Source organism: Lepidochelys kempii, chromosome 1 (assembly GCF_965140265.1).
Source record: "Lepidochelys kempii isolate rLepKem1 chromosome 1, rLepKem1.hap2, whole genome shotgun sequence".
NCBI lineage: Eukaryota > Metazoa > Chordata > Testudines > Cheloniidae > Lepidochelys > Lepidochelys kempii.
The window spans coordinates 19,178,125-19,204,617 of NC_133256.1; the positions used below are offsets into that span (position 1 = coordinate 19,178,125).

At 45.0% G+C, this 26,493-nt stretch overlaps 1 protein-coding gene across 4 annotated transcripts; it reads left to right on the plus strand.

Annotated features, from left to right (window-relative positions):
* Positions 1-21: 21 nt before the first annotated feature.
* DDIAS (DNA damage induced apoptosis suppressor) lies at positions 22-20,584 on the plus strand. Of its 4 annotated transcripts, none has more exons than XM_073335840.1 (5): positions 22-107; positions 11,047-11,175; positions 12,538-12,699; positions 16,019-16,136; positions 17,726-20,584. In XM_073335840.1, the coding sequence occupies exons 2-5, from the start codon at positions 11,063-11,065 to the stop codon at positions 20,291-20,293; spliced, it is 2,961 nt and encodes a 986-aa protein (XP_073191941.1). In that variant the 5' UTR covers positions 22-107; positions 11,047-11,062; the 3' UTR covers positions 20,294-20,584. The 4 variants fall into 4 exon arrangements, with proteins under 4 accessions (XP_073191941.1, XP_073191934.1, XP_073191963.1 ...); XM_073335833.1 differs by lacking the exon at positions 22-107 and adding an exon at positions 378-464; XM_073335862.1 differs by lacking the exon at positions 22-107 and adding an exon at positions 378-464 and having other exon boundaries at positions 12,538-12,591.
* Positions 20,585-26,493: the final 5,909 nt, after the last annotated feature.

Genomic DNA, 26,493 nt, shown 5'->3' on the forward strand with positions numbered 1-26,493 from the left:
TGCGTGTCACGTCACTTCCCCTTCGGGCTAAGCGAGGCCGGTGCGCGCGGGCGGCGGGAGCGGTGTCTGGGGGGCGGTTCCCGCTCCCTGAGCCGGGCCGCGATTGGGTGAGTCCAGTAACGGCCGCCTCGGCGCGTCCGTCGCTGGCATCGCGCCTCCTGCCCGCCGTTTCCCCCCCCCCCCGGGAGCGCCCCGCCTCCGCCGGGCTGGGCCCAGCAATGGCCTTGCCGCCCCCACCGCCTTCTGGACAGGCGGCCTCGGCCTGTGCTTAGCTCCGGCCTGGGGCTCCCGGCCACCCCCGCGGATTCCCCCCTTCCCCCTCCACCCCCCCCACACCTCTGCAGCGCAGGCGGGCAGGGCATAGGAACGGCCCTGCTGGGTCAGAGCAAAGGTCCATCCAGCCCAGTGTCCTGTCCGCCGACAGTGGCCAACGCCAGGTGCCCCAGCGGGAGCGAACCTAACAGGTAATGATCAAGCGACCCATCCCCTGTTGCCCATTCCCAGCTTCCGACAAACAGAGGCGAGGGACACCATCCCTGCCCACCCTGGCTAATAGCCATTGATTGGAGTGTCCTCCATGAATCTGTCTAGCTTCCTTTTGAACCCAATTATAGTATTGGCATTCGCAACACCCTCTGGCAAGGAGTTCCAGACGTTAACAGTGCATTCCTTGAAAAAATACTTTCTTGTGTTTGTTTTAAACCTGCTACCAGGCGCTGACCATTTGTGTCCAAATTCCCTCCCCCCCCCCCCCCCCGCATCCGTTCACTGACAGTCCCCTCAGACATGGATTAAGTGGCTGTTTCTTCCACCCCTTCGCTGCTCCGGCCCTGGGAAGAGTGCTGGCACGCACCTGGTTTCTCTCCAGAGATCTCCTGCAGAGCAAGAGACCGTCAGCATGGCCACAACATTGGGCAGTCTGGAAGATGGTGCGTCAGAATGACGTACTGCACATTGCTATGGAGATGCCAAATCCTAGCTGTGTGGCTTGCTCACCCAAGTCTTAATTGAGATGACCGATGTTGAGACTGTCGTGACCTAATCAGCATCCACTTCTTTGTGGATGTACCTTCCCCATCAGCATTCACTTTAAAAACAGGGGAACGGATCGGTCAGAAATGCTAACTGCATAGCTAGTGAGCTCCATTTAGGCATCTCAGGATTAGAATGGCAGGAGCACTGCAAGTTACAATTCAGGTGTATTGCTCTTTTCATGAGCAGTGTAAACTCATGGCTGAAGGGGGAAAAAAATAACTGATCCACTAGATTTCAGAGTAACAGCCGTGTTAGTCTGTATTCGCAAAAAGAAAAGGAGTACTTGTGGCACCTTAGAGACTAACCAATTTATTTGAGCATAAGCTTTCGTGAGCTACAGCTCACTTCATCGGATGCATTCCGTGGAAACTGCAGAAGACATTATATACACAGAGACCATGAAACAATACCTCCTCCCACCCCACTCTCCTGCTGGTAATAGCTTATCTAAAATGATCACTCTCCTTACAATGTGCATGATAATCAAGGTGGGCCATTTCCAGCACAAATCCAGGTTTTCTCAGCCCCCCCCCCTTTTTTTTTTCCAAAAACCACACACACAAACTCACTCTCCTGCTGGTAATAGTTCATCCAAAGTGACCACTCTCCCTACAATGTGCATGATAATCAAGGTGGGCCATTTCCAGCACAAATCCAAGTTTAACCAGAACGTCGGCGGGGGGGAGGGGGTAGGAAAAAACAAGGGGAAATAGGCTACCTTGCATAATGACTTAGCCACTCCCAGTCTCTATTTAAGCCTAAATTAATAGTATCCAATTTGCAAATGAATTCCAATTCAGCAGTTTCTCGCTGGAGTCTGGATTTGAAGTTTTTTTGTTTTAAGATAGCAACCTTCATGTCTGTAATTGCGTGACCAGAGAGATTGAAGTGTTCTCCGACTGGTTTATGAATGTTATAATTCTTGACATCTGATTTGTGTCCATTTATTCTTTTACGTAGAGACTGTCCAGTTTGACCAATGTACATGGCAGAGGGGCATTGCTGGTACATGATGGCATATATCACATTGGTGGATGTGCAGGTGAACGAGCCTCTGATAGTGTGGCTGGTGTTATTAGGCCCTGTGATGGTGTCCCCTGAATAGATATGTGGGCACAGTTGGCAACGGGCTTTGTTGCAAGGATAGGTTCCTGGGTTAGTGGTTCTGTTGTGTGGTATGTGGTTGTTGGTGAGTATTTGCTTCAGGTTGGGGGGCTGTCCGTAGGCAAGGACTGGCCTGTCTCCCAAGATTTGTGAGAGTGTTGGGTCATCCTTAATAATGCGTTGGAGGGGTTTTAGTTGGGGGCTGAAGGTGACGGCTAGTGGCGTTCTGTTATTTTCTTTGTTAGGCCTGTCCTGTAGTAGGTGACTTCTGGAAACTCTTCTGGCTCTATCAATCTGTTTCTTCACTTCCGCAGGTGGGTATTGTAGTTGTAAGAATGCTTGATAGAGATCTTGTAGGTGTTTGTCTCTGTCTGAGGGGTTGGAGCAAATGCGGTTGTATCGCAGAGCTTGGCTGTAGACGATGGATCGAGTGGTGTGGTCAGGGTGAAAGCTGGAGGCATGTAGGTAGGAATAGCGGTCAGTAGGTTTCCGGTATAGGGTGGTGTTTATGTGACCATTGTTTATTAGCACTGTAGTGTCCAGGAAGTGGATCTCTTGTGTGGACTGGACCAGGCTGAGGTTGATGGTGGGATGGAAATTGTTGAAATCATGGTGGAATTCCTCAAGGGCTTCTTTTCCATAGGTCCAGATGATGAAGATGTCATCAATATAGCGCAAGTAGAGTAGGGGCTTTAGGGGACGAGAGCTGAGGAAGCGCTGTTCTAAATCAGCCATAAAAATGTTGGCATACTGTGGGGCCATGCGGGTACCCATAGCAGTGCCGCTGATCTGAAGGTATACATTGTCCCCAAATGTAAAATAGTTATGAGTAAGGACAAAGTCACAAAGTTCAGGCACCAGGTTAGCCGTGACATTATCGGGGATAGTGTTCTTGACGGCTTGTAGTCCATCTTTGTGTGGAATGTTGGTGTAGAGGGCTTCTACATCCATAGTGGCCAGGATGGTGTTATCAGGAAGATCACCGATGGATTGAAGTTTCCTCAGGAAGTCAGTGGTGTCTCGAAGGTAGCTGGGAGTGCTGGTAGCGTAGGGCCTGAGGAGGGAGTCTACATAGCGAGACAATCCTGCTGTCAGGGTGCCAATGCCTGAGATGATGGGGCGCCCAGGATTTCCAGGTTCATGGATCTTAGGTAGTAGAAAGAATATCCCAGGTCGGGGTTCCAGGGGTGTGTCTGTGCGGATTTGATCTTGTGCTTTTTCAGGAAGTTTCTTGAGCAAATGCTGTAGTTGCTTTTGGTAACTCTCAGTGGGATCATAGGGTAATGGCTTGTAGAAAGTGGTGTTGGAGAGCTGCCGAGCAGCCTCTTGTTCATATTCCGACCTATTCATGATGACAACAGCACCTCCTTTGTCAGCCTTTTTGATTATGATGTCAGAGTTGTTTCTGAAGCTGTGGATGGCATTGTGTTCTGCACGGCTGAGGTTATGGGGCAAGTGATGCTGCTTTTCCACTATTTCAGCCTGTGCACGTCGGCGGAAGCATTCTATTTAGAAGTCCAGTCTGCTGTTTTGACCTTCAGGAGGAGTCCACCTAGAATCCTTCTTTTTGTAATGTTGGTAGGGAGGCCTCTGTGGATTAGTATGTTATTCAGAGGTATTTTGGAAATATTCCTTGAGTCGGAGACGTCGAAAATAGGATTCTAGGTCACCACAGAACTGTATCATGTTCGTGGGGGTGGAGGGGCAGAAGGAGAGGCCCCGAGATAGGACAGCTTCTTCTGCTGGGCTGAGAGTATAGTTGGATAGGTTAACAATATTGCTGGGTGGGTTGAGGGAACCATTGCTGTGGCCCCTTGTAGCATGTAGTAGTTTAGAAAGTTTAATGTCCTTTTTCATTTGTAGAGAAGCAAAGTGTGCGTTGTAAATGGCTTGTCTAGTTTTAGTAAATTCCAGCCACGAGGAAGTTTGTGTGGAAGGTTGGTTTTTTATGAGAGTATCCAGTTCTGAGAGCTCATTCTTAATCTTTCCCTGTTTGCTGTAGAGGATGTTGATCAGGTGATTCCGCAGTTTCTTTGAGAGCGTGTGGCACAAGCTGTCAGCATAGTCTGTGTGGTATGTAGATTGTAATGGATTTTTTACCTTCAGTCCTTTTGGTACGATGTCCATCTGTTTGCATTTGGAAAGGAGGGCACCAAACACTGATTTATAGGGTTTGAGGGGGACAACATACCTGGAGAACAGGGATGCTTATTGAAGCCTGTCTGTGGTAACCAATCAAAGAGTTGTGTGACACAGCCCTGTCTCCAGGGCTGCGCCTTTCGATACACAGCACTCTGAGACAAAAATTATATTCAGGTAACTAAAGCTGACTCTGTCTCTCACATGTTTATTACTGAGTGGCCTTAATATTTCCACCATGCAGGAACTGAACTATTGATTGCATGTTTTTCTATATAAACTGCACCTGAGGGGTTAACAACAAAACCTGTAAAATACAAACATTACATGTCTCACCCTGTCTCTGTTTCAGAATGTGCATTTGTGTTTATTTCCTAGCTGACTGAAAATGCATAGGTAACAGGGTGTTTTGACAGTACGGTGCCAATCCTTCCAATTTCTCTGCATGAAACTCCTATTGATTTCTATCTGAATTTCATATTTGGAGCAGTTTAAGATCAGACTCATTCTTTATCAACTCTCAAATTTATTCCCTGTCCAAACTTATTTTCTTGGTCCTGTTGTGTGATTCTGTAGCTCGCTTGTGTGCTTATTCTTGAAATCAAGATTGTTATGCAGTTTTGGTAGCTCTTACAGAATACAATGTGTATACAGTCAAATCTTTCTCCGGTTCATTAATGCTATGGATAATATCTGTCCTCTCACTTGATGTCCCAATGTATTTTGTCTCTGTGTCTGTTTTCTAAACTTTAAACTGTCTGGGGCTGGGTCCATCTTGATATCTGCACAGCACTGAACAGGTTAACTTTGTTTTTGTTATGCACAGACAACAAGTCTTGTAACCTGAATATGACCACTGTGCTTGTTCCAAATCTTGTTTTACTTTTCCAAAATGATAGATAGCCCTGCCTGCTCTGGCCAAGGCCAGAGGACATGTCCTCAATTATTTAGATACTTTGCCTTAAATAATTACAAAATAGATATCCTTTTGAAGTATTTTAATATAGCTATATCTACAAACTACAAATGCTGCCCTTGAAGTCATACACACATGCATACCAGAAGGAGCTGTAGGCTGATGCTGTGGATAATGTAGGACCTGGGAATTCAGTTTCCGTTGAAATTATTAAAACATGTTTTCTCTAACTTGTAAGTTTGGGGGGGGGGGGCATGGCTAGTGTATCTTGAAAAGGGATATATAGGTTTGGATAGTACAATGACAGTGAATCTTCCATAAAGAAGTTTTAGGGCCTCTCCTGATGCAGTTGTAAAGCTCTGTGTAGTCCTTTAAAAAAGCTTGATTTCCACATATTGCACTGCTCAAAAGTAGCTTGTCTGTGACTTGATTTGAAGGCGCAAGACCAAATTGTCTTACCCTTCTGTGGAGGAGAATACCCTTGGATATTCCTTTTGATTTTAATTAGACTATTTAAGGTGAAGGGTATTGCTCATTGTGAGCAATTGTGCCTAAACATTGCCATTATCAATGGTTTGCTTAAAAATGGCACCTTTGGAGCTTATGGGGGATACCTAAATGGTTGAATGCACAAATGCTTATGTCAGTTATACGAACACTTCAGTTTGTCAGTTTCAGAAATCCACAGTCTGTTCTCCATTCTACGAACTTTAACAATCTGAAGAACTACACATCACCTTAAATAAGGCCCTTTAACAAAGTCCTCCACTTCTATTTGACAGCTTTGGAACCACATCTTTCATATTGATTAGTAGAAGATATTTCTACTATATAGTAACCCACAGCTGAGACAAATGGGTAATTCAGTGAAGAAAACTGAAAGAGCTGGGTATTTTTAATTAAAACTGTAAACAGTATAAGGTGCTAGCTCTTAAAAAAAAAAAAAAATCCTCAGATATATTTTAGGGTAGGTAACATTTGAATATAGTTGAGGGTACAAAGTTTTAATTTGGAATTTTAACGTTGTCTGGGTAAAAAGCAGGTGTTCATGACACCATATGATTAAAAGGGCTCTTTTTCTCTCTGTGCCAGTATAGTGAGGAGGTTGATTTACAAAAGCAACATTAAAATTCCAAGTGTTGCCCTGTTGGATTAAAAATGTTTATCATGAAACATTTTAAAGAGACGCTTCAACTTTTTTTTTTTAACTTGATTTGATTTCATGTTAAAATACCTTGAGGGACTTCATCTGTATGAATCCTTCTGATAACTTTTAGTTTTACAGTCACTTTTTCCTATTCTTAAACTTGTTTTTCTCTCCTCCATTGCTGTTTGAAAGACCCACACAAATGAAGAAACAGAGTTGTTGCTGTCAAATACATAAGAAATATTTTGGTAAATTGACTGTCTCACTAAAATAGAGTGTTCTGCAGTTTCAGAATTGAAGTCTTGTGTTAGTCTTATATTTTAAAAAAGCCTGAAGAGCAAGAAGCATATATGAATGGCTAAATGACTCCTTGAGAAAACAGCAGCTTTCAGAGTAAAGCAGAGGTCGGCAACCTGCGGCATGCGTGCCAAAGACAGCAGGCAAGCCGATTTTTACTGGCACGCTGCTGCCAGCCAGGGTCCCAGCCACCAGCCCCGCTCAGGCCACTGCCTGCCTGGGTGAACGGAACCCCAGGCCGGCAGCAGGCCGAGCGGGGTCAGCAACCGGGACCCCAGCTGGCAGGAGCCGGCGGACGAAACCCCAGACCGGCGGCAGGCTGAGCCACTCAGCCCGCTGCTGGTCTGGGGTTCTGTCCGCCGGCCCCGCTCAGCCCGCTGACGGTCTGGAGTTCCGGCCGCCAGCCCCTTGCCAGCCAGGGTCTCGGCCGCCAGCCTCGCTCAGCCCGCTGCAAGCCTGAGTGAATGGAACCCCCAGCCAACAGCGGGCTGAGCAGTGCCAGCAGCCAGGACCACGGCTGGCAGAACCCAAGACCGGCAGCGAGTCAGCCAGACTGCTGACAGTCTGGGGTTCCAGCCGCTGGCCCCTTGCCAGCCGGAGTCCCAGCCATCTGCCCCACTCAGCCTGCTGCTGGCCTGGGATACCAGCCGCCGGCCCTGTTCACCTCGCTACTGGTCTGGGGTTCCAGCCGCCTGGCCCTGCTCAGCCCTCCTGCCATCTTGGGGTACCAGCATCCAGCCCAGGGCGCTGCTCCTGGCCTGGGCCCAGCGCTGTACAGCCCTTATAAAAAATTACACTACAGTTAGCTTAAAAACTTAAAAACTTTGTATATTACAGTAATCGTTTAAAAATGTATGTTAATAAATACATAGGTTTGATGAAACAAAGTAGTTGTACTTACGTGCCTGTGCTTAATTTGTGTTTTCGATGATTTACTTTCTAAAAAAACTCGCATGTCTCGCACCCCCAGAAAGGGCATCTCGCACCTGCAGGGGGTGCATGCACCCCAGGTTAAGAACCACTGCACTAAACTGATAAGATCTTCATTTTAATTTACTTTTAAATGAAGCTGCTTAAACATTTTAAAAACCTTGTTTACTTTACATACAACAATAGTTTAGTTATATAATACAGACTCAGAGAGAGAGACCTTCTAAAAACATTAAAATGAATTACAGGCACGTGAAACCTTAAATTAGAGTGAATAAATGAAGATTTGGCACACCACTTCTGAAAGGTTGCCGACCCCTGGAGTAAAGTGTGCCCGAGCAAAAATGTATTAATTCAAACCAGATGACTTGCATTTTTTAATTTTGGTGAAACATAAGACTAAAACCACATGAGCCAAATGTCTCCTCAAAAGAATGATTTAACTATAGCAGGAGTGGGCAAACTACGGCTCATGAGCCACACCACGCAGCTTGGCCCTGTTCCGGCCAGGGCACTGAGTTCAAGGCCGCACCATGCGGCTTGACCCTGCTCCAGCTGGGGCGCTGGGTTGGAGGCTGCACCATGCAACTCCCAGAAGCCATGGCATGGCCCCGCTCTGGCTCCTATACGTTCCAATGGGAGCTGCAGGGGCGGTGCCCGCGGATGGGACAGAGTGCAGAGCCACCTAGTCGTGCCTCCACGTAGGAGTCAGAGAAGGGATATGCCACTGCTTCCAGGAGCCGCTTGCGGTAAGCGCCGCTTGGAAGCTTGCACCACCTGGGCCTCTCCCCATACCCCTGCCCCAGCCCTGATCCCCCTCCAGGTCTCCAAACCCCTTGATCCCAGCCCGGAGCACCCTCCTGCATCCCAAACCTCTCATCCCCAGCCAGAACCTGCACCCTTTCCTGCACCTCTGCCCCAGCCCTTATTCCCCTCCCGCCCTCCAAACCCCTCAGTCCCAGCCCAGAGCACCCTCCTACTCCCCAAACTCCTCATCCTCAGCCCCACCCCAGAGCCTGCACCCCAACCCCAATTTTGTGAGCATTCATGGCCGGCCATACAATTTCTATTCCCCAATGTGGCCCTCAGGCCAAAAAGTTTGCCCACCCCTTAACTATAGAGTACATTGGTAATTCTGCAGAGAAAATTAAGACTAGTTTGGAAACTATTTAGCTCCTCATACTGCTATCCGATACACATGGGCAGACCTGTGCCTCATTGAAGTTAGTTGCGCACTTTGCTGGTCTGCACTGTTGGATCAAAAGGCAGAATTATGGTCTTCATTCTCAATTGAAAGGACAACCTAATGATTTTCTGAGTGCCTCGAGTGCCCAGCATCCGCTTGTCCCCTCATCGTTGAATCATAAAATATCAGGTTTGGAAGGGACCTCAGGAGGTCATCTAGTCCAACCCCCTGCTCAAAGCAGGACCAATCCCCAACTAAATCATCCTAGCCAGGGCTTTGACAAGCCTGACCTTAAAAACTTCTAAGGAAGGAGATTCCACCACCTCCCTAGGTAACACATGCCAGTGTTTCACCACCCTCCTAGTGAAAAAGTTTTTTCTGATATCCAACCTAAACCTCCCCCACTGCAACTTGAGACCATTACTCCTTGTTCTGTCAATTGCTACCACTGAGAACAGTCTAGAGCCATCCTCTTTGGAACCCCCTTTCAGGTAGTTGAAAGCAGCTATCAAATCCCCCCTCATTCTTCTCTTCCGCAGACTAAACAATCCCAGTTCCCTCAGCCTCTCCTCATAAGTCATGTGTTCCAGTGCCCTAATCATTTTTGTTGCCCTCTGCTGGACGTTTTCCAATTTTTCCACATCCTTGTAGTGTGGGGCCCAAAACTGGACACAGTACTCCAGATGAGGCCTCACCAAAGTCGACTAGAGGGGAACGATCACGTCCCTCAATCTGCTGGCAATGCCCCTATTTATACATCCCAAAATGCCATTGGCCTTCTTGGCAACAATGGCACACTGTTGACTCATATCCAGCTTCCCGTCCACTGTAACCCCTAGGTCCTTTTCTGCAGAACTGCTGCCTAGCCATCCGGTCCCTAGTCTGTAGTGGTGCATGGGATTCTTCCATCCTACATGCAGGACTCTGCACTTGTCCTTGTTGAACCTCATCAGATTTGTTTTGGCCCAGTCCTCCAATTTGTCTAGGGCCCTCTGTATCCTATCCCTACCCTCTAGCGTATCTACATCTCCTCCCAGTTTAGTGTCATCTGCAAACTTGCTGAGGGTGCAATCCACACCATCCTCCAGATCATTAATGAAGATATTGAACAAAACCGGCCCCAGGACCGACCCTTGGGGCACTCCACTTGATACCGGCTGCCAACTAGACATGAAGCCACTGATCACTGCCCATTGAGCCCGACAGTCTAGCCAGCTTTCTATCCACCTTATAGTCCATTCATCCAGCCCATACTTCTTTAACTTGCTGGCAAGAATACTGTGGGAGACCGTGTCAAAAGCTTTGCTAAAGTCAAGGAACAACATGTCCACTGCTTTCCCCTCATCCACAGAGCCAGTTATCTTGTCATAGAAGGCAATTAGATTAGTCAGGCATGACTTGCCCTTGGTGAATCCATGCTGACTGTTCCTGATCACTTTCCTCTCCTCTAAGTGCTTCAGAATTGATTTCTTGAGGACCTGCTCCATGATTTTTCCGGGGACTGAGGTGAGGCTGACTGGCCTGTAGTTCCCAGGATCCTCCTCCTTTCCTTTTTTTAAAGATGGGCACTACATTAGCCTTTTTCCAGTCTTCGGGACCTCCCCCTATCACCATGAGTTTTCAAAGATAATGGCCAATGGCTCTGCAATTACATCCACCAACTCCTTTTAGCACTCTCGGATGCAGCGCATCTGGCCCCATGGACTTATGCTTGTCCAGCTTTTCTAAATAGTCCCGAACCACTTCTTTCTCCACAGAGGGCTGGTCACCTCCTCCCCATGCTGTGCTGCCCAGTGCAGCAGTCTGGGTGCTGACCTTGTTTGTGGAGACAGAGGCAAAAAAAGCATTGAGTACATTCGCTTTTTCCACATCTCTGTCACTAGGTTGTCTCCCTCATTCATGAACTCATTGAAGTTCAACACAATAATGCGAACACCATCATGTAGGTGTCTCAGGTTTTTAACCCCATATTGTGACTCCAGCTTAAATAAAAAGAGTCCAGAACAATTATGCTTTAAAGCTGGGATGAAGCATAGTTATAATACCACCTTAAATAGTACCGTATTTTGCAGTACTTATTTGAAAAACTATTAAATGTTTCTCTTTAACACAACTTCAAGTAGCCGTTGTCTTCTGTTTCACAAGGAGCAGTAAATAATATGCTGAGGTTAACCGGGATACAGACTACTCTTTTTAAAAAAGCTAAAGTTTTATTTTTAAGAAAAAAAGAAGTTTGTGTTAAAATTTTATACATGATAATCTCATCAGATCATTCTGTGTTTGTCTTTTCAGGTGACACTGTGAACACATGAATGGCAGGAGAAGACTGTTAGCTGCCTCTGTAATTTCTGTCCAAAACTCTAGCTTTGTGTACCCTTCTTGTCAAAACTGCTTTTCTAAGCTGATACTAGATTCTTATAGGTAGGTCCATGTTGGGGCATTGCTAATTGTTTATTTGGAAAGCACCTACCACACTTTGGGTGCTATATATATAAGTGGCCTGTAGAAAGTTGTATTAGAACTATTATGTTAGTGCCTGAGAGCCCTAGTCATGGACCAGGATCTGATTGATCTTGGCCCCATACAAAAACAGTCCTTATCCCAAAGAGTTTACAGATGTAATTATAAGATGACACAGCAGGTGAGACAAAAGACAGAAGGGGAGCACAATGAGAAAATCCTCATGATCGTCAATGACGGTGGTCTCAGCACACTAGCAACCTAAGTGTTGTAAAGTTTCTTGTAGGCATTATGGCAATGGAGAGTTTTAAGAGGGGATTTGAAAGAGGGCGATATGGTGGCAGAATACGGGGCACTGAGCACAGAATACGTTTACTTTCCCATAGATTCCTTGAAATCTAGATTCACTAGCTCCTGCTTTCTTATGCCAGTAGGAACTATGGGCTCATTCTTGCATCTATAGACACTTTCTCCCGGATGTCTTAACTTCAGTTTAACATGACTAAAACTGAGCTGGTTTCTTGAACTTCATGAACCTTTTGACTTTCCTCATTCTTTGACTGTAGACAACCCCATCCTTCCTCTCATAACGTAGGGTCCACCTGTGTGATTTCTCCTCCCCATCTCACATCTAGACAGTGCCCAAATTTTGCCCTTTCCTACTCCACAGCATTTGGCAATCACATAGTGCCATTGTTCTGTAAAATCAAGAAACTCCCACAAATGTGTGGAACATCCAGATTGATGCCCTGTCAAATCCTGGGCACTGACTCTGAAGCACACAAAAAGAATGAATTCCATAAATACTAAATCAAGACATCCAGCTTTACAAAGCTTGGTATCTCCATAGTGTCAGATATTGAAGAGAAGATAGATGGTGGAGGTTTCTAATGTCTGAGGGGGTTTTGTTATCTTTTTGATTTATCCAAAGCTCTAGGCAAATAAAATAAAAGAAATCCGAAATACAAAAATTACTGTGCTAGGAGTTTCAAAGTGAAGTCAGACATCCCTCAAACCCCCCCCATCCCCCCAAAAAAACATTAAAGTAACCCCAACTTCCCCATAGCCTATATTAGGCTTATGTTTACTAACTGTGTAAAAGAGCTTCACTGAAGTTCATGTGGCTTTGCATGATCACAGGAATCTGCTTTTGTTGAGCTTATTGCATGATTGGGGCCATAAAGAGCAAAGAATAAGAAAAAAACTACATTTCTGATTTGGTACAAGGTGCATTATGCTGGTAGTGTTTATTGATGGATAGAAATTCTTACTACACCATCAATTAACAAAAATGTGTGCTCATTTTTCTTACTGTCTTACCAGGTTTAACTGTCTAAAATGTGGCTGCACGGGTGAAGCTAAGGATGCAAACTACAGGTATAAGCTGTCCCTAAAAGTTGCTGGCACTAGTGATTTATTTGCCATTACCGTGTTTGGAAGCTCTTTAGATCCATTCTTTGGGGTCACAGCAGGAAGTCTGCAGAGGTAAAGGATTACTTTTTTAAAAATTATATAGCTGCCTCCCCTCACTCAACCTAGCAGAATCGGGGGAGGAGGAGGAATGAGTGTGTGGCTACATTCATGGCTCTAAATATTTTCTTAGAACTGTTTGCCAATTTGGTATCTGAGCAGTATTTCTCCATAAACTGGTAAAAATTAGATCTGAGTAGATGTGATTTATTTGTAAGGGTGAAATCAGGAAAATACCTACTTGTTACAAGCATTTATTTGGCACCTATCACCGTGTTATCTGGACACTTTAAAAGACTTAAGTTGAGACATTAAAGATGTTCGTAAGAGACAAAACCCCATTAGCCCTACTGCCTGCAGCTTAATCCATCTACTAGGAAACCAGGGGTTAACATTTGAGAAGATCTTGTCAAAGAGGTGCACCTCACAATTTCATTTCACTAACAATATATTGGTATGACAGCTGTACAAGTGTTGCCAAAGTGCAGGAGAGAGACCTGAAGGATCTCTATCAAAGGTAGATATTACCTGCCCTTTGAGTTTCACGCTGCATTGGGAGCTTGGTCCCTTATGTCCCTTTGTCATTAGTGATCATTCCTGGTCTGATGGCAAGTTGCTAAATAGCATAGCTTCCCTCAGGTTTAGACACACTTTTCCATGTCATTTAGGTGCCTCATTGGGGACATCTCTCTCTTGCACTACCTTGTGTTTTGGACATTGAGGTAGAAAATGTGTCTTATAGCTCGTCACTGAAGCGGTCAGGTTGCAGTAGCAAGGAGTGAATTCCCAGGCATGCTACTGAGAACTCAACCACCAGTCCTACAAGCTTCACCCTTTGGCCATAAAAAATCCTGACTATAAAAATCTGAGTGGGATTTGACTTCAGTGAGAATTTTATGCATGTGATCAGTAGGAGCAGAATTGAACCTAAGCCAAGCATTTCTGAAAACACCACCTTAATAGCTTCCCTAGGTAGGGAATACATTCTCACCCATCTGATTTGTATTATCCTTTGCTAACTCTCTAATAACACATAGTTACAGCTTGTTCCTCCGCTTCAAGACCATCACCATGACTTCTCCCTCTCTCAAATTTCACACACAGGCTGTGGTGGATAGACAAAGAAGCTTGCTTTGTCTTACATTCTGAATAGTTAGGATAATATTCTTGCTTTTTATCCCAGTCTAGCACCTGCTACTCCTGGGAGAATTGTGCACTATTGCATGTGCACATAATTAATGAGCCCCGCAGATTTCTAATTTTTTGCACAGAAAAAAATGTTGCTGCTGTTCCGCCTTTTGCCCACAAGAGGGCACTGTGGCACAAGAACAGCAGCAGCTCCCAGCAGAAAATAACTTTTGCAATTCTGTCTTTTGCCCACCAGAGGGCACTATGGCAATAAAACAAAGCTACAGCTCGTGGCCAGCGAGGGAAGAGAGAGAGCTGCCTTCTTCACAGAGCTTGTCAGGCCAGGTCAGGAGACAGGGGTTATGGGGACACAAACAGCATGGGGTGCTGGGGTTGGCGGGGTCAGACAGGGGTTCCTAAGGGCTAGTGGGGGAGGACAGACTGGGGCAGGGGCTGAATGGGAGTGGAGGCACAGGGCCACGGGGGAGGGAGGTGCAGAGACATGTAGGGAAAGGGGAGTGGCTGGGTGGGGGAACAGACACACGGGGACAGGGGAGTGGCTGGGTGGGGGAACAGAGACACATGGGGACAGGGGCAGATGTGCCTGACTGAATAGGAGAGGATAGGGGTCAGCCAGGGTCTGCATGGGGGAAGGTCTCTAACAATCCCTCCCCGCCCCGCAAAAAACCTGTTCCATACTTTTCCCACTCATACCCAACAACCCTCCAAGTTCACACCCAGGCTCCTTCCCAGCAATATATTTCCCTCTCCCTCAGCTCCTCCGTTACCTTTGACTCCCCTAAACCTTTGCACTGCTTCTGAGGGGTGTGGGGAAAATGGTTCTGTGGTGTAGTTTAAGAGAATTATTACTCAGATTCCTTACTAGACATATTAATACAGAACTCTATTTGTTGAAAAACATTTCTTGAATCTTTTTTGTTGTCTGTATTGTTACAGACATACTTGCTGACAGGTATTTTGAAATAAATGACCAAAAATAATTGTGGTGTGTTTGACAAATAAAATATGCAGAATTTTAAAATATTGTGCACAGAATTTTTAATTTTTTGGTGCAGAATTCCACCAGGAGTAAGCTGTCCATCAGGTACGCCCCATCATTAGAGTAATATGTAGTACCACCTTCTTACCAACTGACATTCTCATGCTTCAATTCCATGTTTTCCAGTTCCTTTAGCAGCTGTAGATGATAGGAATAGGGAGTGTATAGTGTCTCAGGGCTTGTCTATGTTCACAGTGCTGCAATGGCACTTCCTGCACCAACGGGAGAACTTCTCCCATTGGCGTAGGTACTCCACCTCCCCGAGCAGCGATGGTTATTTTGACAGGAGAAGCCCTCCCGTCACCATCGCACTGTCTATACCGGGGGTTAAGTCTGTATAACTATATCACTTAGTGGTGTGGATTTTCCACACCCTGAGCAACATAGTTATGCTGACAAGTTTGTAGTGTAGACCAGGGCTCAGTTTGTGTGCATACATGCTTCTGTAAATTTTTATTACTTTATAGCAGAAGAATGTATCATGAATACTTTGTTTTAAAAAAACCCACCCAGTGTAGTGTGAATTTACTGCTATACTTCAAGCTTCGTGCTAGCTTTAATTTTTGGCCTTGTCTACAATAAAACATTGTACTGGTTTTACTATATCATTATACGTGAAATGGCAGACCTCTCACCTCCTCTTAGTGTGGACAAAGTTATATTGTTATAAGCGTGCTTAGTACCAGTATAGCTATTCCCATACCAGAAGGGGAACAAGTTACTCTGGTACTCACCTTTATACCAGTATAACTGCATCCACACTGTGGGTGGTACCGGTCAAACTATCAATAAAAACACACCCTTAACAGAAATACTGATACTGCTATAAAAATTGCGTGCAGACCAGTCCTAAAGCAAATTATGTAGTTGTCTGCTTACTCCATTATTTCTCTGTTTGATTTTTTTTCCAGTTGTATGTATGTGTCCTTACTTCTCTTCTATATAATAAAGTTGATTCTCTACAGATCACTGCTTTGTCACTGCTAACTTCCTACTCTGATTTCATCTTTTCATTCCATGTGTAGCTCAACAACCTAACCCAATACCCCATCTTTAGTGTGGGTGCCCTAATCATTACAATTTAAATACCATGTAAAGCTTTCTCTGCCCATGTCAATACTTAACATTTAACTTTCTTCATTCAAGGTATATTCAAGATTTTAACCAAGTATCAGGAGAGCTGGACAGAGATGCATCTCCAAGTGTGTTAATTCAAGCAGTCAAAACTTGTTTCATTGGGAGAAGATTTATATTTGGAGTGAAGGTAACTTTCCACTTTTGATCCATTAGTTTCCAGTTGAATCATGCAAATTTTACTAGGCAGGCTTGAGAGTCTAATGTACCGTGTTCCCACACTGACAGTAGCAGAGCAGCATGTATGATTTCTTCTAGGGACTGAAATATCCAGCAAAGAAGGCAGTGGGGCTAGGCCATAAGATGAGGAATCAGACCTGTGTTCCACTCTCAATTCTGCTATTAACTTCCTATGTAACTCAATAAGGCCCAGATCTGCAAAGGTACTTAGCAGCCTAAACCCCAGATTTAGGCTTCTACGTCACAATCTTAGGCACCACTGCCATCCGCAAAACCCTCACACAGCTGTTTTGTGTAGGACCTAAGGCCATTTGGCACCTACATTTTCAGGGTAAAGGTTCTCCTTGACACCTACATTTCTGCCTCTGGGCACATGCATTGTTGCCTCCCTCTAGGCATTCAGATGTTTCTCTCTTGCCTAAGGCCCAGTACAATCCACAAACTGGGAGAAGTTAGGTGAGAGGCCACCTATCTCACCTGTGGGATCTGATCCAATAGGCATGGCATGCTCGGAGCAAGCCTACTGAATCGGGCTCCATTCAAAACTTGCCAGGAGGTGCCCACCTTTGTAACTTTTAGTCTAGTGGCTAGAGAATTCGCCCAGGATGTAGGAGACCCAGGTTCAATTCCCCCCCGCCTTGGTTGATTCTCCATTACTGACCATCCAAGATTAGATGTTTTTCTAAAATACCTGCTTTAGGAATTATTTTGCAGAAGTTCTCAGGCCTGTGCTATTCAGGAGGTCAGACTAGATGATCACAATGGTCCCTTCTGGCCTTGGAATCTGTGAATCGTTCTGCAGTCTGTACCTTCCACCAGTTGCTCAGCTCTGGCATTGCATTTCCTCTAGACACTACAGGTGTTTTAATCACTCCATGAGCTACATGCTTTAGGCCTTTCTTTTTCCAAGAATGCCTCTAAATTTGCACTTGCAGTTTCAATTCAGTGAGTGATAAACGGGGGTGCAAATAGAGTTCCAGATGAGGCCCCTCTGAAGATCTGGCCATACAGCTCCAGCACTATCTAGACCTAACCAAGGGGGTCCAGGTAATATTCCTCTCCAATCCCTGCTCCTGGGTATCAGGGTGCCCTGCTTCGAACATTGCTCAGTACGTCATTGTTCAAAGGAAGGTATCTGCTGTCTAGTGGCCACCTAGTCAATTATGCAGTACGTCCCTCTTCACAAGGTGGCCTTCTCTAGTGATGTAGTTTTTCTTCTGCCCAGGTTTTGTCTTTTCTCCTCAGAATTCCTACTGAGTTTTCACCCAGCGCTCTGAAAATTCTTTGCATCATTGCCACAAAGGCCTTCTGACTGGGATGTCCTTTATAGCTTTCAGTAGCACTCATTTGCTAGGGTGTGCTGCTGTGAAACAGCAGGTTTTCCTCTCTTTCCCCAAAGACCCTGATGAAAAGAGAAGGTCTTTAAAATGAACTGTGGACTGGACTTGTTTAGACCTTTCTTGCTCTCAGTCCCCATAAAATTTTGCTCTGTATACAGACAAATCATTACACTAATAAACATAATTAATTCTTTTACAGAGCTCTGAAAACCATGATGGAGGGCACTCTGTTTCTGACAACATTTTGCAAAACTGCTACAGAATTAATAGACTTACAAGAGATCTTACAGCCTGCCAGATTTTCCTGCCAAACACGGCTGTTGCCGGCTTTACTGTTATCAGCTACTTCCGTCAGCTCCTGCAATCAGCTAATTTCAGGAGCAGTCACAGTAGCTCACAGCGACCTGGTTGTCCTTTCATTGCAATAGATCAGCCTAGCAGTGAGCTCAGCAGCTTGTGTAGCTCTGGCAGCAACTCATGTTTTGTTCAGTCAAGTGGTCGAGAGAGTTTTTCAGGACCCTGGCAGCAGTCCTTTGGCCTGACTTCTTCATCTGTTGATTGGGTAACAACAGAAGACTTTTCGTCTTTAGAACTGGGCAAGGCTGCTGGTGAACAGTGTAAACTACAGGAGAGGCGTTTCTCTGCAGAACTATGCAACCTAAGCCCCAGCAACCAAGCCATTCAAGATTTACAGCTCTGTACCCCTATGAATGAGAGAAATGAACAGGAAGATAATGAATTCAGTTCACTATCTAGTCAGTCAAACACGATCACTGCAACTGAAAAACCAGAGAGCTTCTCTTCTTTAAAGAGAGAATGGTCACCTGATAGGAACAGGTCCAGGTTGTTACAAAGCCCATTGGATTTAAAATACTCTTGCCCAGAGATTATCAGCAGACATGATTACTTTCAAGAAAACTCTTTTAACTCCTTGCTTTACCAGAGAAAAGATTATTCATTTTGCAACTCAGCAGTGTCTCCTAATCATGGAATTGCAGCTGGAACTTCTCAGGATGACCCTATGATTTGGGACGAGTTGCCGTTCTCTGAAAGTCTAAATGAATTCATAGCCAGAATTGAAAACAACAAGAGCACCATATCCCCAGTAGGTCTCAATGCTCATAAATGTTCCCTGCATGAAAGAAGTGAGTTGGATGAAAATCATAGCAAAACATCATGTAGGCAAGGCATTGTACATACTTCCTGCAAATCAACCACCACAACAGGGAGGTTCCCACAACTAGCAGAGAATGTGAATACTTGCAAAGAGCATATTACCTCCTGCCATCAATCAAACCTCACTCCTGTAAATGGCCAAGTATCACAGAGTGAGCCTTTGACCAGCGTTTTATCTACAAGTACTAAGAGAGGCAGAGAGTCTGACTTTATACCTAACCCACCTCTGCTAGTGCTGTCACAGTCCTCAGCAGTTAGAGCAACTTTTGCTCTTTCAGCGGGCAGTTTTCTACCATCTGAGGAAGCAAATGTTAATATTTCAAACAATGCCCATTCTTTCACCAACCTTCAGTGTACTATGAAAGATGCAGAAAGCCCGTATTTACAAAGGAGAGAGAAACCTGCCCACTTACATTCTCTATATGATGGCTGTGTAGCTGATTGGGAAAATAAAGAAAATTGTAGTTATCCACCAGACCCAAGAACAGATTTTACAAGTTCTCAAGAACTGGGCTTTGATTCAGCAGCTCCCTACAAAGCTAAAAATATGTGTAAGAGCGAATTAGAACCATTAACTGAATTGCAAGAAAATACTGTTAGAGCTATAAACCAGAGTGACTTGCTACAGAACAACTCCAATCACCCCAAAAGCAGCTACAATGCTTCTGCTGACCTCTTCGATGCTAGTGCCAGAGAGATAGAAACCATGGCAGAATTTTCAGATAAGTCTCACAACTCTTCAGCACAGGAAGATGTTTTGACTGAAAAGTACACAGCATCTGAATTAGTGTGTAGTCCATTAGATGTTGACTGCAGCTATTCGAAGTGCAGATCCTCACTTAGTTTACCACCTCCTTTTGGTATACACAGTACACCCATAACTTACTCACTTTATGATTCAGAACTTGATCTGGTAGATACCAAGAACTTTGTTCCTTATTCACAGTCAACTCCTGTTGCAAGACCTTTTCAAAAATTCAGATCCCAGAGGGGGAGAGAATCAGTTCTCCCTAAATTGACATCTAAAAGTCCTACTAAAATCCACTGCAAATGTAAACTGTCTAGGCCTTCTTTTAAAAATACTTTATTAAGACAATTTACCAGCAAATTCCTGAAACACAAAAGTTCAAGTAACACAGCCATCAATAAGTCTGTTTCACAGCAGTCGTTTATCAACAGCGAGGTGCCAGAGAATGACTCTAAAGAATGGATCCCTCCATCAGCAACAAAATTGTTACAGCCAGTTGCATTTTCTAATTTAAAAACAGTTGGATTGCAAGCTAGGAGCCCAGCTATCTGCAAACCCATTGACAAAAAAACTATTTCTGAAGACAAAGCCAACAGTGGAAAGTCAAGAACTGATACATGTTTAAGAAGCAGAAAATTAAATCCTATGAATAGAGCTGGAATTCCAGCAACTCCTAAACCTGCAAATGCTGCTAAGGCCTGGCTTCTAGAAGATGCGGTCTCTGGAACTTGTGCCTGCTCAGAAACCCAGAAGAGCCATTCATGTGCAACTTATTTAGTGGGTGGACTGGATGAGGCAGTTAGCTGGTCTCCTGAACTGTTTACAGAAAAATACTATTTCTAAGTATGTGGCTTTTGGGGAAAAAAGCCTCATCTTGAAACATGACTCCACCTCATTCTGTTTAATTTTTGGAAGGGTGCCAGCCTTACCAGAGAAGGAAAAGCGCTGTTCTAAAAAAAATTTAATTATTCATATGTCTCTTGGCATCTGTCTTGTTTAAGATGAATTATGCCTACCTGCAAAGCCTTTTGTCCTGCACGGAGGTTGGGGAACACAGAACCCTGCTGTCACTTTATTTTCTTGTGGATGAAATGACTAAGCTAAAAAAACTGTGAAATAAAAGTTTAACATTAATAGACCGGCTATGCAACCTTACTTTTGAAGCCTATTCAAGCAGAGGCTTGTTTAGCCAATAATTGTATCTTCCCCAGAGAGTGGTGCATTCCTAGGGCTCTCTCTCCTGCTTTGTTCAAAACACAGGCCCTGGATTCTGCTTTCAGTGAAATCCTTTTGTGGAAGGCTGACTTCGCTGTTTTAGGACCTGTTAGGAAATATGTCACAGGAGGGAATAAATTCTATTCTAACACATTGGGTACTGTGACTGGAACTAGGCATCAGATGAACTGCATTCAGTTCCATCTCTGCTACCCATTTAGCTTTGTCTTTGAGGGAGGTCATTATGATATTTCTAATGCACCTGTCTTGGCACCAGGAACCATAGAATCATAGAATATCAGGGTTGGAAGGGACCTCAGGAGGTCATCTAATCCAACACCCTGCTCAAAGCAGGACCAATCCCCAACTAAATCATCCCAGCAAGGGCTTTGTCAAGCCTGACCTTAAAAACTTCTAAGGAAGGAGATTCCACCACCTCCCTAGGTAACGCATTCCAGTGTTTTACCACACTCCTGGTGAAAAAGTTTTTCATAATATCCAACCTAAACCTCCCCCACTGCAACTTGAGACCATTACTCCTTGTTCTGTCATCAGCTACCACTGAGAACAGTCTAGATCCATCCTCTTTGGAACTCCCTTTCAGGTAGCTGAAAGCAGCTATCAAATCCCCCCCTCATTCTTCTCTTCCGCAGACTAAACAATCCCAGTTCCTTCAGCCTCTCCTCATAAGTCACGTGTTCCAGTCCCCTAATCATTTTTGTTGCCCTCTGCTAGACTCTTTCCAGTTTTTCCACATCCTTCTTATAGTGTGGGGCCCAAAACTGGACACAGTACTCCAGATGAGGCCTCACCAATGTCGACTAGAGGGGAACGATCACATCCCTCGATCTGCTGGCAATGCCCCTACTTATACATCCTAAAATGCCATTGGCCTTCTTGGCATATTCAGTCCCTAGTCAGAGGAGTCAGTAGGAGACTTTTCATTATTTCATGGGCTAGTGGAATGGGCTCCAAGGCATCCACTGTCTCTGGGCCTTAATGGGTTTTTCAATCCTCAAAAGAAAACTAAGCCACTGAGAGCTGCTCGAAAGCAGTGTGTAAATGCAGATCTATTCCTGTTCCAAATCTGCCTGAACAGCAGCTTTCCTTTATTTTCAGCATGGACTTTCCATCTGCCCTATGGAGCTCTGATAATCTCTCTCCCATTTCTCTACCCTACCTCATGGCCCCCCACATTGTAGCCACTCATCTCCTAACCAAAGACTTTGAAGCCCCTCGCTGTTTCTCTGTAATTGGCGAGAAGGGTCACTCAGTTAGCATGAGGTGCTTCCTCCCTCTTAGCAGCTCAGCATATTAGCACTGCAGTGTTTCTGAAAGCCAAAAAAGAAAAGTCATTAGTGGACACGTACCAAGGCTCCCTAATATCCCAAAACAAATCCACTTTAAAAGAAGCTTTTCAGTTTTGCTCAGTGATATACAATGTCAGGACCTCACACCCATTCACAGTCTGATCTTCAGCAGCCCATGAGGCAGAGCAGAGTCATTCTCCATCTGTACAGTAATGGGTAGTGAGGCACAGAGAGGTTCAGAGACTTGCCGGAAGTCTGTGGTAGACAGACAGACATAGAACCCAGGTTGCCTCAGTCCCAGAGTGGAATCTTAACCACAGACATACCATCTTTCCACTCAACCTTCTACGACTCACTGTGATACTCTGACACCAAGAGTTCTTCCCACTTCTGGGGATCCTACACCACTAGGTGGTGAAGGGAAATGGCTGGGCCATAGTGAGGCGCCTGCAGGGATGTTCTGACAGCCCTGTCCCATCTGTGGATCCTAGACAGACATATGAGAGGAACAAAACACATAGGCTCAGCTACACCGTAAAGCACAAAATAGAATTAAAAAAAAAAAAAACTTAAATGAACAGAAAAAAAAAAATCAAGGTCTTTAACTACTTGAACAGTGCCACCTAAAAACTGGTGATCCTCATCACAGGCTCTGGGCAGCCGGCCCAAGAGTCCAACCAGCTGCCTCATGAGTAAGTGTCTAGTGATCCTCCACACTGCATAAGTGTAATCTCTGCCCCTCATGCTGAGACGCACAGGACAGAACTATTCAACACAGCTGGTGAGTGGAACACACCAATAATGTGAGCAGGTACATAGATGTAAAAGCCATCTTTTTGCCACATATTGGCACCAAGTCTTAGGAATGTCCAACTGCAACACATCTGCTGGATGGCAGAACATGCAAGGTAAGACCTAAAAGATGGTATGCCCCTGCAGCAGCGAGCAGTGTCTTTCCCTGTGGGACCGATGCACCAGCCCAGAGGCCTTGCAGCACTCAGGGTGGGGATGGAGGGGGAAGGGACATGCTGCCGTTGGAGTACCAGAAGCCGGCAGGGTAGTGTGGATGCTTTGCACTGGTTCAGTCATGCAAGTGCAATTCTCAATTGCAGATGAGAGAGTGCGATACTAAGTTTTGGCTCCCTGAACTTATGCCCATGTGGTCTATTCACACTGAGCCGCCTCACAAGTTGTTTGGCATATTTGACTAAGTCCTATTTGCCAGCTGGCATCTACCCATCATCAGCCACTCAGTGCAGTTGGGTGTGACCATCAGGCATGGGTGCCTGGAAATACATATTAGCATGGCTATTGTATGTAGAAGATGGACCCACACTTTCTGTAAGGGAAGTATCCAGCTGGCACAGAAATAAACAGTTCAACTTCAGAGACCTCTCCATTCCAGTTGATGTAGTGTTCTTACATGATGTTCATTGTGGGAAAACATCTACATAAGGATACAGTGTCCGTGCTAGGTCAGAACAGTAGCCATCCCACTTCACAGCTACAGTACACTTGATGTCAGCAGGGTTTTGCCTCTCTAATAGAGGAAAAATTGGCCCTTAGGTCCTGAAAGGTGTCTTGCTCTGCAACATCTGAGCTGTGGAATCTAAAGCCACGGGAGTGTGAGATTTTGCCACATATTGGCACCAAGTCTTAGGAATGTCCAACTGCAACACATCTGCTGGATGGCAGAACATGCAAGGTAAGACCTAATCTTCCATGGTGTTTAGCTAAATGTAAACAGGTGAGGGTAACAATGCAGAGCCCAACAGCAAAAAGCTTAAATAAATAAATTACACACCAGTGCAAAGCACAATTAAAGCAAATACTTGCCCTAAACCCCCTTTGCTCTTGCAGACAAGCCATTCATTTATAAAGAAACTCCCTGGCACCTCTTATGTAGAGATCTGAGTGTCTCATGTTAATGAATTAAACTGAGAGCCCTTAAGGGAGAGAAGGGGGCGGGGGGAGATTCATTGGTTTTACTCTTATGACCCCATCGTGATGGTTTCTAGTCCCCGCCTCACTTGGTCCCTTTTCTTCCTGGGGCGCTCTGCGCCCTGTTGAGTTGCTCGCTGTCTCAGCTGGGATGTGAGGCCTGTAGCAGAAGAGACTTCCTGAAAACACAATGCTTATGCCCCATGCAGCAACCAAAACCTAGCTGCTGGCAGAAGGTTGCACAAGAATTTGTCACCCCCCAGGCAGCAGAGAGACACATCTTACTCAAAGCATTTGCTACCTTGTGCAGCAGGAACAGCCCTGCTGAAAGGCAATTATATGATGGGGGTAAAGAACCCCCATTCTGCATGCTGCTGAACCAGCCTGGAGTGCTCAGCACCCCCTGCTGTTACACAGTCCTGGTCTGGTGCCCTTCACACAGCCCTTTTATCATCCATGCAAATACAGAGAGGGGGACCAAGACTGGTTCTAACCTCCTTCCTCTTCCTCCTCCCCCCATACCAAGCAGGAGTCACTAATGCCAGTGCTCTTGCAGGGAGCATTTTCTGTGTGCCTCACTCCAGTGCCAGATGTTTTCCTTGGGAGTAGGATGTTTCCCTCCCACTCCTCTCTGTGATGCTCTGTACCTCGGGGGAGCACCCAGAACCCCCATGTTCATCCTTGTAAAATGATTGTGCGGTATCCAATGCAAAGTTTGTCATGTTGGGTGTCTTTGGAAAGCTCATGATGCACTGAGCATGGTTGTTATAGAGATATAGTAATTGTTACAGCAAAAAGAATGAGGAGTACTTGTGGCACCTTCGAGACAAAGTTATTTGATCAGAAGCTTTTGTGGGCTAAAACCCACTTCATCGGATGCATTCAGTGGAAAATACAGTAGGAAGATATACACACACACACAGAGAGAGAACATGAAAAAATGGGTGTTGCCGTACCCACTATAACAAGAGTGATCAGTTAAGGTGAGCTATTATCAGCAGGAGCGAAAAAAAACCTTTTGTAGTGATAATCAGGATGGCCCGTTTCCAACAGTTGTCAAGAAGGTGTGAGTAACAGTGTGTGGGGGGGGGGGAAATAAGCATGGGGAAATAGTTTAATTTGTGTAATAACCCATCCACTTCCAGTCTTTATTCAAGCCTAATTTAATGGTGTCCAGTTTGCAAATAAATTCCAATTCAGCAGTTTCTCTTTGGAATCTGTTTTTGATGGTTTTTTGTTGTAGTATTGCAACATTTAGGTCTGTAATTGAGTGACAGGGTGACTGAAGTGTTCTCCTATTGGTTTTTGAATGTTGTAGTTCTTAACATCTAATTTGTGTCCATTTATTCTTTTACGTAGAGACTGTCCAGTTGGCCAATGTACATGGCAGAGAGGCATTACTGGCACATGATGGCATATATCACATTGGTAGATGTGCAGGTGAACGAGCCTCTGATAGTGTGGCTGATGTGATTAGGCCCTGTGATGGTGTCCCCTGAATAGATATGTGCGCAGTGTTGGCAATGGACTTTGTTGCAAGGATAGGTTCCTGGGTTAGTGTTTTTGTTGTGTGGTGGGTGGGTGCTGGTGAGTATTTGTTTCAGGTTGGGGGGGCTGTCTGTAAGCAAGGACTGGCCTGTCTCCCAAAATCTGAGAGTGAAGGATTGTCCTTCAGGATAGGTTGTAAATCCTTGATGATGCGTTGGAGAGGTTTTAGTTGGGGACTGAAGGTGACAGCTAGTGGCGTTCTGTTATTTTCTTGTTTGGGCCTGTCCTGTAGCAGGTGACTTCTGGGTACTCTTCTGGCTCTGTCAATCTGTTTCTTCACTTCAGCAGGTGAGTACTGTAGTTGTAAGAACGCTTGATAGAGATCTTGTTACAGTAATGTTATAGGGTATAATTTCATGTATATAGTTATGAGGCTGAAAATATATCCTCATGGCTTAAAGCAAGCCCAGACAAAATCTCTCCAGAAGCAGAGGAGCAATCACGCCTCATCAGGGCGTGGATGGGACTAACCCAGCCCAGCCTCACAGGAACAAAGGGCACTGGCCTAGGCAGCAACAAAAGAATCTGTTGAGATTCAAAAGAATCTCGAGGGAGTCAACCCCCCTTCCTTTGGTCAGTTTGGAAGTGCGATGAGGTAATGCTCACTTGATTCTGAAGGGGAGGAGGGGCAAAGCCAAGAGGGAGGAAAGGACATGATAAAAGAAAGAGATGTTTGCCATGCCCTTCCTCTCTCTTCCACCTACATCTACAGACACCACACCAAGTGACTGAAGTGCTGATCAAAGGGGAAGAGCCTGGCTGAAAAACAACCCACCAGCCTGTGGTGAGAAGCATCTAAATTTGTAAAGGCACAAAGTGTTAAGATCAGCTTAGAATTAGCAAATCTGACTTGTTATGCTTTGATTTATAATCACTTAAAATATATCTTTGTAGTTAACAAATCAGTTTGTTTATTCTACCTGAAGCAGTGTGTTTGGTTTGAAGCGTCAGATTCCCCTTGGGATAACAAGCATCAATTTCTTTGTTAAACTGACCAACTCATATAAGCTTGCAGATCCAGCGGGCATA